The sequence below is a fragment of the Sceloporus occidentalis genome, unplaced genomic scaffold (genome assembly GCF_023333645.1).
Source record: "Sceloporus occidentalis isolate IW3139 unplaced genomic scaffold, rSceOcc1.0.p SCAF_1, whole genome shotgun sequence".
In the NCBI taxonomy this organism is placed as follows: domain Eukaryota; kingdom Metazoa; phylum Chordata; class Lepidosauria; order Squamata; family Phrynosomatidae; genus Sceloporus; species Sceloporus occidentalis.
The window spans coordinates 189471331-189482296 of NW_028316981.1; the positions used below are offsets into that span (position 1 = coordinate 189471331).

A 10966-nucleotide genomic window follows, 5' to 3' on the forward strand; every position below is an offset into this window, starting at 1 on the left:
CTCTGTGACAGAACATATGCTTCACATAAAGAAGTTCCTAAATTCAGTTCCAGGAATTTCCATGTATAACTGGGAGAGACTCTCATCTAAGCCTCTGATTACAGTGGTCATGCAAATGACAATACAAAGCCTGATGGATCAAGACAGCTGAGACATGATAAGACACCTTCCCATGTTGATGATGCACAGAACAAGCAGTTTGGTTTAATTTCCTCTGCACAGTCAATAATTCAGCTCAGAAGAAAGTCTCAGCTTCTGTCCAGATCTTTGAGTCTTATTGCAGAACTAAGAAGAAAGGAGCAGAGATGCAGTTAATTTTCCTATTGCCTGACAAGTAAGCATAAGGCAGGGTGGCCCCTCCAGGACAGCCCATGATAAGGAATGCTGGGAGTTGTGGTCCAACAACATCTGAAGGTTTGCACTTTGTCCACCTTGGGGTAAGGAAAGCTGGGAGGGGCTTGAAATGCACCTTGAAATGCAGATCCTGTTGTTAATTAGGATATAGGATGCCAATATTCAACTATTTCATCCCTGCCTATGAAGTCAAATGATTTCCATAATTTCCTCCCTGCTGCAGGAGGCAAAAAGTGTTTCTGTGCTGTTCTCACCTGGTATTCACACACCCAAAGTGTTTCAGGAAATTATTCTGCACAGAAGTACTTTTTTTGTAAAAAAAATACAGTTTCCAGGTAGCTATGTGGATTTTCTCTCTACAAACTAGTTCTGTTCTACACAAAAATTGGCAACCTTGCAAAAAAGAAAAGAAAAGGAGCATATATGGCTGTATGGAAAAGAAGTGAAAGAAATATTCTTGGTGCAAATCCTACATTTTGGGCAAAGAAATATATATATATATTGTATGCATATACAATATCTGCATACAATTACTTATCAAAACATTTCAGGATCCAATAATATTGGGTAACAATGGCATAAAATTCTTGCCCGTGTCTTACTCTCCCTGGTTGGCTTTATCAAGTGTTGGGGAAACCATTTTTTTCTGCTAGGGATTTATAACAATGAATTCTCTTTCCATCCCTAGTGGGGAGTACACTGGAAGAACTGGAGATAGAGGGAAAGGTGAATGATTCCTGGTGGAGAAGCTCACCTCTTCATTTTATGAGCTGTGCTCTGAAGAGCTGCGATGCTGATGCATGGCTGAGTCGGAAACAGAACCAGGCACATTAACCTTCCGGTGCTGACGACTCACCCGGCCTGTAAGAGAAACCAAGCAAGATCTTGCTAGTCAGGGCTGGGTTGGGAAGTACAACAGAACCATTGGGGGCCAGATGCCTCACCCATTTATTCCTTTTTTAAAAATGTGAGTGGGGTATTTTTGACCTCAAAAAAACCTCATGAGGTGCTGAACAAATTGATAATTTTCAGACAGTACACTCGGCCGTCTGTATCTATGGATTCTGTATGCATGGTTACAACCATCCACAGCTTGAAAATATTTTTAAAATATCTAAATTCCAAAAAGTAAACCTTGACTTTACTGTTTTTAAGGGACCGCATTTTACTTTGCCACTGTATGTAACGAAACTTGAGCATCCACAGATTTTAGTATCCACAGGGGGTCCTGGAACCAAACCCCAGTGGAAACCAAAGTCTATTGTACTGTGTAAACTAATTAGGATACCAATTCCCTGACCCCACATGTTCTGCTGCCCATAGTTTAGAGCAGTGATGTCCAAACTCCATGTGTTTTAGACTTCAGTTCCCAGAAGCCTCAGACACCTTGGCCAATGGTCTGGGATGCTGGGAGCTGAAGTCCAAAACACCTGGAAGGCGAGAGTTTGGACTTCACTGGTTTAGACTAAGCAAGGCCTACTATTGCTCAGGGCCAGTTCCCATATTGCTGCTACCAACATGTCCTTTCAGAATTCCTACTGTGATAAAGTTGCTTTGCTCTGGCTGAAGATCCCAGTGAAACCCTACAGATAACACTCATGAAACAGGTCACTTTTTCTTTTATTCTTTTTGCCTTTTATTCTTTTTTTAATTTTTATTTTTAATTAATATTTTAAAAACACAAATAATAATAACAACAAATATTACGGACAACCATCGACCCCCACCAATTAAACATAACACTTCCATCCTAAAAAAAATTCTACTTACTACTACTTACAAACAATCATACTATCCTATTTCCTATATAATTAATAACTGTATCCCCTCCTACTTTCCATAAAACTCCATTTATATGTTTAATTTTAATATACATATATAACATTAAGTAAATCATAATATATCAATTCGTAGTCACCCTCACTATACCCTCACCTTCCTTTCTTCCCCTTTTACTCATACTTTCGTTCACCTAACTCAAACTTTCTTTCTCATCCCTTCTATAACCCTCCATGACATTTCCTTAACCCTCCTACTTTTTCTGATTCATTCTCCATCCTTTAACTTTCAGTATTCAATCTTCATCCCTTCTACTTCTTCATTGTTCTTTTCATTTTTCTTCTTATCCTTCTCCATACTTTCTTATCTCCTTCCCTCTTCCATACATCCTCTTGATCCATCCTTCCTTATTCAGCCCTTCTCATACCCTTCTTCATTTATTCATACCTTCTTACAATTACATTACTTTTTTCATACCCTTCCTTCTGCTTTTCCCACCCTCTTTGTTTTTCACTCATCTCACAAACACAATATTCTCACATTCATATCATATCATTCATACTACTTCCTATCTGCCAGTATCTTTACTCTGTGGCTTTCTTTACCTTCTAATCCCTACCATTCATGGGTTTCATCCTTTATCCTATCCCCATGATGAACCTCCCCTAATCCCATTCCTTCCTCTTCTTGTACTTCCCTTTTATCATCTTACTCTTATATCACTGTTTTGTTTAGCTTTGCCTCTCTATATATTATTATTTTACTATGTTAAATTTATTGCTTCTATTTTTCTTCATTTATCTTTAAATATTCCTTAACCACTCCCCATTCATTATTAAATCTTCTCAAAGAATTGTATCTTACCAAAACAACTTAATCTATCTATCTCTATTGCTTCATATAATTTTAACAACCAATCCTCATTTGTGGGGATATCTCATGTTTTCCATTTTTGTGCGAATATCATCCTAGATGTGGTTATCATATAAAAAATTATTTTTCCAAATTTTCTTTCTGGACTGTCCTCCGTTATTCCTAATAAAAATAGTTCTGGTTTTAATTGGAGTTTAATGCTCAAAATATTTTCTATAAATTCTTTTATGGCTTTCCAGTATTTTTTAACTCTTGGACATACCCACCAACTACGGAGTTTATCACTGGGGCTAATTTCTGCATTAAAGAAAGATTAAAGTGCATTAAAAGTATCCTGCAAATAAAGTGAAAATGATGAGTAATTGCGCAAATGATTATCACACGCAATTGTGCAAATAAAGTGATATCGGAAATGCATTGCCGCTGAAATCCTGAAAGTAAATAGATGCATGTTAACGCTTCTTTGTGACCGCTTTAATGGTAGGTTTTGTGCAAAGTCGTGTGAAATCATTTCACGTAATCACATGACTTTTCCAGGATATTCACAGGATAAACTCCCAATCTCCTTTGTGTGATAAACTCCAATGGTAAAAATTCCCCTTCTCTTTTTCATATTTCCAGCATCTGTTTTCTTTTAGTTTGCATATTTTAGCTAGCTTCCCCAGAGATAGATACCATTGATAAAACATTTGCCCTTAGGTTTTGTGAAACAATCCCTCTCAACTAAGTATTTTCCCATTGTTCCAACTAAACTGGGTGGCCTACACTCCTTGTCCATTTTAACATTGGCTCCTTAATAATTTCCTCCTCCATCTCAATTTAACAATGCTTTATAAATTAACCCTATAGTTTTCTTTTGGACTCCAACAATTACTTTCCCCAATTCGGTCTTTTTACCCTCTTCAAAGTCTCAATTTTTCTCATCCATTTTAAATATTTCCTATAATTGCCTATAAGTGAAGCAATTATCTGTTGTAAGCCGCCCGGATTCCCAGTGATTGGGCGGCATATAAATAAATCCTATCATTATTATTATTATTATTATTATTAAGTAATCCTTTTTGTTGTAAACTTGCCTTTTGTTCTTGAAGACCCTCTCTTGTCACTCCAGATGCCTCCAGGGAAGGAGTTACGGAGGGTGTTGACAGCTGACCTGTGTGTGAGAGAGAGACCGAGATACAATGAGAACTTCCTTCCCAGATTCTCTGCTGCTAAGATTAAATAGGAAAAAGACTTCCCACCCACTTCCTTCTTCCTTCCATGCTGGTAGTCCAGGAAGCAACCTACTCAGGCCAAAAATGTCATCCAGGTTCTGAACCTGAGACCACCACTTTCCTGTTGATCCCTCAGCCCTAGCCCAATTTCTCATCTTATAGTTATATACATAGGGATCCAAGATGTTTATTTTTTACACTGTGAGACTGAGTCACACAGGTTTCCTTCTGGGGCTCAATCCATGTGCCTGGAAGGGAACCGCTCGATTCATGTCTAGATATCTGCAACTCAAATTCAATGATCAGAGTTTGAAAAGGTTAGCATCTTTTAGACTACAACTCCCAGAATCTCCCTTAGGGATGTTGGCTGGGCAATTTTAGCAGCTATGAACCGAAAGATCAACTTTACTAAGTTAAAAGTTGTTTTTATACTCGGATATGGATCCGCTTGTATGAAAATGTCAGGAATCCCAGCATTCTGTAAAATGGAAAAAAAATGTCTCAGGGCCATCACTAGGTGACGGCCCTGATACCACTGTTCCCCAAACAACTCCCTTTTGGCAGAAAAGTTGTGGTGTTCACCTGCCTCCCTTTAAAATGCTGGAGATGGTATGAGGCTCAGTGAGAGGGCAAAGAAGAGGCCTGTGGTTTTCTCATTTTAAAATTTAAATTTAAAAAAAAAATACTTTTTAATTTTTCTTTTAAAACATCACATCTTACCAAATTTTCATTTTAACTACATGAAACCATGTGCATGTTAATACATTTAAGTGGTGTGTATATACTGTAATTTAAAGTTATTGTTTTAATTTTGCTAGTTGTTTATGTCACAACTATTGCCATGCCATTATATCAGTGATATAAGGGAATTATGATTTATGAGTAACATTAATACAAAAAACATTACTAAGGATTCTGTATGGTGTGGTATGGGAAGAGTCCAATGGAGGTCGGTGGCACTGTGAGTTACCGCACCAGGTGATGCCAATCCTAGTGATGCCACTAAGTTGTCTGATGCTAAAGTTTCCAAGAGCTTCTTCCTGCTTCCTAAGTATCTTCCATATTCTGAGAGAGCCCACAGCAATATGAAATAGCTTCAGATGGGCAGACAGTGACTTGACCCTCTCCATGGAGTCTTACCAGATGTCATTCAGCTCTTCAGACATTGGCTTATTATCCACTGCTTCTGAAGTATTTTCTGGGATTTTGCCCCTCAGTTGACTCAGGATCTGGGGGGGGGGGAGAGGGCCACAACAAAAAATGATCAGTTTTTTTATTGATGTCCAGTAAGATACTGTGTTTCACAGAGCAGGGTGAATTTTTCAAAGTGTGTTTGGACTGACACAGGCCCATGGACTGAGAGGTCTAACATCAGCGCTGCGGCAAGACACCAGGGACTGGCAGCAGTTGGTGATGTCAAAATTGGTGAGGAAACAAATCCAGGTTTTAGTCTAAAGCAACTATCCAAGGTAGTGAACCTATCTGAATATAGGATCTATTTTCTAGCTGAAAAAAGGAGAGCTATTTCAAAATTTGGACTAAAACCCAGAATGGATTGTACACAACCATTGCCAGTGACCTGCCTGATTTTTGCTATATTATACACACCTTCTCCTTTAAAACGTATAACAAAATCAACTGGCCCAACCCTTGAAATGGTTAGTCTGTTCCTATTTCTGTCCCCCACACCATTTTGCTATTACAGGTTGAGTATCTCTTATCTGAAATGCTGGGGAGCAGAAGTATTCTGGAATTTTTGGGATTTTGAAATGTTTACATATACTTAATGAGATATCTTGGTGGTGAGATCCAAGTCTAAACACAAAATTCATGTATCTTTCATATACACTTTATACACATGACCTGAAGGTAATTTTATGCACAATATTTTGTGTATGAAACAAAGTTTGTGTACAATGAACCATCAGAAAAAAAGGGCGTCACTATCTGAGCCATCCATTTGGGATTTTGTCACATTTCGGATTTTGCATTTTTAGATAAGGAATACTCATCCTGTATATGTCCCTCCTTGCTGTTGTTGTGTACCTTCAAGTTGTTTCTGACATATAGCAAGCCTAAGGTGAACCTATAATGGGTTTTTCTGGGGCTGAAAGAGTATGACCTGCCCAAGGTCACCCAGTGGGTTTCTATGGCTGTGTGGGAAATTAAACCTTGGTCTCCAGAGTCATAGTCCAATGCTCAAACCTCTACACCATGTTGGCTCGCATAAGTTCCTCTTACTCCAGATTTTACAAGAGTGTTTTATGAGAGCTGTCTATGCTCTTGAACATATTTAGTATTCAGTACCTTGGAAAGCTACAGATAAATCACTCCCTGATACAACCAAGCCATCAGCTGTTGTTGATGGGCATCTTTTTGTGAGCCAAATCGCAAGGCAGAAACTTTTCATAAAATACAGACCAGGACTTTCTTATCCCACTCAGGCTGACAAACATCCTGTGGAGTAGTCAATGGAAGGACTAAGACCTTTTGGCCTTCCATATACATTTGGCCTACAACTTCCAACAGCCCTACCCAGTCTGACCAATGGCAAGGGACTGTGGCCGTTGTGGTCCAAAATTTCTGGAGAATGGAAGGTTACCCACCCCTGTTTTAGAGCATGTACAATGAGCAAAAGGAGTTTTCTGGAAAAGCCCTACAGGTGACCATCTTTTGATACTGGGATCCCCACTGAAGTCAGAGCTGAACAGAGGCACTCACCTTGGTGCATTTCATTTGATTCTCCTGCATCTTCTTGATGCTGACCAGGTTCCTTGTGATGTCAACTTCCTGGTCCTCTAAGATAAAAGCCCAAGCACACCCAATTATACATGTATACAGTAGGAAGAGTTGTGTAGCTTATGGAAAGGTTTGCATAAGAACAAATGTAAATTGTTCTGCTTTTGTAGGGGGAAAAATCACAGACTACATGGAAACTTGAAAACAGATTGATTTCTCCACTTCTATTGTAGGATGCAGATGAAAAAAGGGCATGGCTACTGCTCCTTTAACAGTTGTGAGGAAGAGGAAATTTCAGCAGATGAAGCTTATATAACCAGGTAAAGCTTATAAAACAAGCTATTTAAAGTGCATCTGTCCCTTTTCATCTCTTGGATGAAGTGCAGGAGGCAAATGGCCACTTGTACAAGTAGGCCCTGAAAAGGTCTCCCCACTCTGCAGGAGAGACCTACAGCCTGGTAAGAGTCCCTGTGGAGAAGACATTGAGGCCATGAGCCCTTGGTCTGCTGTTTGTCAATAGTAAAGTAGTGGAGGGAACTTCTGTCTGTGTGTGTGAAAGAAAAAAAGAGTGAGAGAGACAGAGAGAGAGACAGAAAGAGAGAAGAAAAGCATATTGGTCACCTGTTGAGAGGAAGCTATGGATGGATAAAGTTGCCAGCGCAGGAGAGATGGCAGACACAGGAGGTTAACTCTGGACATGCTGTTCAGAAAAGCACAACACGAGGATGGGAATCATGTATTCTTCTCCCCTCCCATGCTTCTGAACTCAGAGGCAGTACAGACCGGCACTTTGTGCTGGCCTGACCGCATACTAGGGCTGCAGTAGGGCTGAGCGTTCACATGCTCCGAGCCCTTGTTCCGCTGCCCGTGTGTCATTATAGCGTGTGCCCATCCACACTGGGCGTGCCACGATGATGCATAGGCAGTGCTGCACCAAACCTCACTTCGTGGAAGGGGCGTTATCAAGGTGTGCAAGCGCCTGTGGTGCCCCTTCTGGGACACAAAAAGAACTCACTGGGAAGCGGGCTCTTTTTGGTCCTTCTAGAGGCTGCAGTGTCTGATTGCTGCGGACTCCATCCGGGGCTCAAAGGGGCAATATTGAGCCGCCCGTCTGTCGAGCCCCTCAGTTCCCAGCAGCCTTAGCCACCCTATGGTAAAGACTTCTGGGGATTGTAGTCCAACATATCAAGGTCCCCATGACTCCATCACTGTCAGTGGGCCATGTGGGGCATGGACAAAAAAAAGTTAGTTACCCCTGTATTAAAACTACTCCATTTGCTCTCTCTACTTCCAAACCTTCTCCCAGAATATCTTTTTCCCTATTCTTACTTTCTTCAGTGGCCAGTGAAAGGTCTGTCACTAGTCATCCTGACATTTTGCTTTATCCCTTCGATGGCAGAGGTTTTAATGAAATGTGTTTTTTATAATGTTTTTATTTGTCACTCATCTTGGCTTCCTTTCTGGGAGAAAGGCAGCACAAAAATGATGATGATAAGGGATGTTTCAGCTTTTGCTGAAACACGCAGCAATCTGAAAGCTTTCTTGACCTTGAGCCAAACACACATTTGGGGCTCCAACATTAAATTTGCTACCATATCTTTGTACAATGGTAGTGCTGATGTTGCAAACCCATCTTAGAAAGGGCTGTCATACTGGGGTGAGCCTTTGGCCCATCAGCAGAAGACCAAATGTTTAAATGGAATGGCTTATGTTATTGTGTCAATAGTTCTGACACTCATCCTGCTCTTATAACTCTGAAAAAATGTAGAGCTACAAGAATGCTTGTATGAGGGATTATTAATTAAAAAAGGTATAACCACACTTGAAAGATTAGCAGCTAATCTAAAATGAAAATGAAAGAAAGAGAATAATGAGTTATCAGTCTAGATATTAAATTCATCTTATAAGAGGAAGAGCTTAACAAGGTGATAACTGCAGAGTCAGGAAAAGTAGACATGCTGGTGGGAGGATTCTGGAAGTTGTAGTCTAAAAAAACCCCGTTTTTTCCAGACTTAATTGTAAAAACACAGGAGGACCACAATTCTATCAACTGTTTTCAGGTGCCTTAACTTTATCATCAATTTTTTTAAAGCCTATGTTGTTTTAACATTGTTGTAAGTCACCTTGGATCTCATGGTGGGATAAGGAGAGGATAACAACTATTACTACTACTATAAAAGCTAATTGAGTGGTAACTCAGCAACTTTTCTTTCTGCTTCCCTGCGTATCACCAACTGATCAAACAGGCAGAAATATCAGTGAGGTTCAAGAAAGTTAGCATTTGTGACCTGGTCACTTGGGGGGGGGGGGGGCGGTTCTACTGCAGAGGATGATCCAAGAGGTTTGGAGGATCACTCTGCTATGCAAGGCATGTGGGAGAGGGTAGGGAAGTGGAGGAGAAAAATATTGCAGGAGCAAAATTATCATTGGGGAAGAGAATGGACCAGATGCACTGCAGATATCACCAAATAACATAATCATAGTAGTGACATACTCAGTTTCTGATGGATGCGCCGCAGTTCACCCTGCACGGCTTCCAGCTCCTCCCAAAGGAACTTCTTGCTGCCGGAGAAGAAAGGGAGAGGAAGCAAAGATTAACTTCAGAACACACTCAAAAGTAATTTCAATTATCAGGCATAGGAGCAACACTCTTCAGTATGCTATCACTTCCCTTTTGGCCCCGAGTCTATTTAGCATCTTCTGCCATGTTCCTTTCCCTCCAGGATAACAGTAAGGGGTTATTCAGATGGTGTAAATAATTCCAGTAGAACAGGGTTGAATCTGTGTTGTTCAAATGACTTTCAAATGCATCCAATTCAGTTTGGGAGCGGGTTGCCAAAAAACCCGCAAAACCCAGGATAATAGATCTCGGTTTTGTTTGTTTTGATTTGTTTTCCTGAAATATTCACATAGTTGGCTGTATCAATAACTGATATGGAATAAACTGATATAAAACTCTACAAGTCTTGAATGTGTTTCGAATACATCTGCATCATCGACTCCATCTTTATTCGCAATGCTGACAGGTCTGAGCAACAGAACTCACAGAGATGTGCAGAGATGCGGTTATGATTAAAAAATAGTGCGAGCAATAAATTGGAATTGTGTGAATGAGATTATTAAATTAAAAAATAGTGTAAGCAACAAGTTGCGAATGCGTGAGTGAGATTATTCGCATAGCCACATTGCAAAACAAAACGTGTGAATAACCGCTAAGTCTCCTGCAAGAGTAGAAATCTCAAGGCCTGGGAAATAGAACCAGAATAATAAATGGGAAGAAACACTCCCTCTCTCCCAGGAAAAAGCCTTCACAAAATTCAGGGGAGAAAACTGGAAGGTTCCACATTTTTCTGAGCCATTTCCCTCCAGAAAAATAGATTATGGGATAATTTCTTTTAGAATGATGAATAAGATATTTAAGACAAGGTTGGACAAGGTGTTTATATATTAACATATACACACATTCTTTCTTAAAAATCTACATAGCAGGGAGTTTCAGGTTCAGGCAATATAAACTGTATCTCACATTACTATAATTCCTGGTCTTGGTTTCCTTTTCACAGTTCTTTTTAAGAGACTGAATGCTTTATACCTGCTTAATGCTATGGAGACTAGAGGAGACAAAATAGTTTTGTTTGTTTTATTAATGTTAATGGTTTCGCTGTTTTAAATGGTTTCTTCACTGCACCACACAAACTGACAAAAGCAAAGGGGTTCCTTACAGTGCAGCTGTTCCTTACAGTTTAGGATCTTGTCACTCCCATTTGTAATAATAATATTTTAAAAGTACATTCAATTTATAATTATTTCCAGAATAAACTGTACTTTTAATACATCAGATATTTCTATGAAAGGCAGATTACACATCATGAATTTTATGTTCCTGAAGCAACAATGTGACTCTCAATCTGTAAAGAGTGATAATATGGCATCTTTTAATTTTTTTCCAAAACCGCTTTACTTTCCACCCTCCCTCCAAAAACAATTTTTTTTCTGGATTCCAATTT

At 39.6% G+C, this 10966-nt stretch overlaps 1 protein-coding gene across 1 annotated transcript in view; it reads right to left on the reverse strand.

Annotated features, from left to right (window-relative positions):
- The window catches only part of CCDC159 (coiled-coil domain containing 159), a 20167-nt gene continuing 9201 nt past the window's right edge, over positions 1-10966 (reverse strand). The window contains exons 6-11 of the mRNA XM_089487643.1: positions 9454-9521; positions 6942-7018; positions 5361-5449; positions 4083-4159; positions 1109-1215; positions 1-285 (exon numbers count right to left, since the gene is read on the reverse strand). Coding sequence (XP_089343769.1) covers positions 1118-1215; positions 4083-4159; positions 5361-5449; positions 6942-7018; positions 9454-9521 — 409 coding nt within the window. The 3' untranslated portion in view covers positions 1-285; positions 1109-1117. The remainder of the gene's footprint in view (positions 286-1108; positions 1216-4082; positions 4160-5360; positions 5450-6941; positions 7019-9453; positions 9522-10966) is intronic.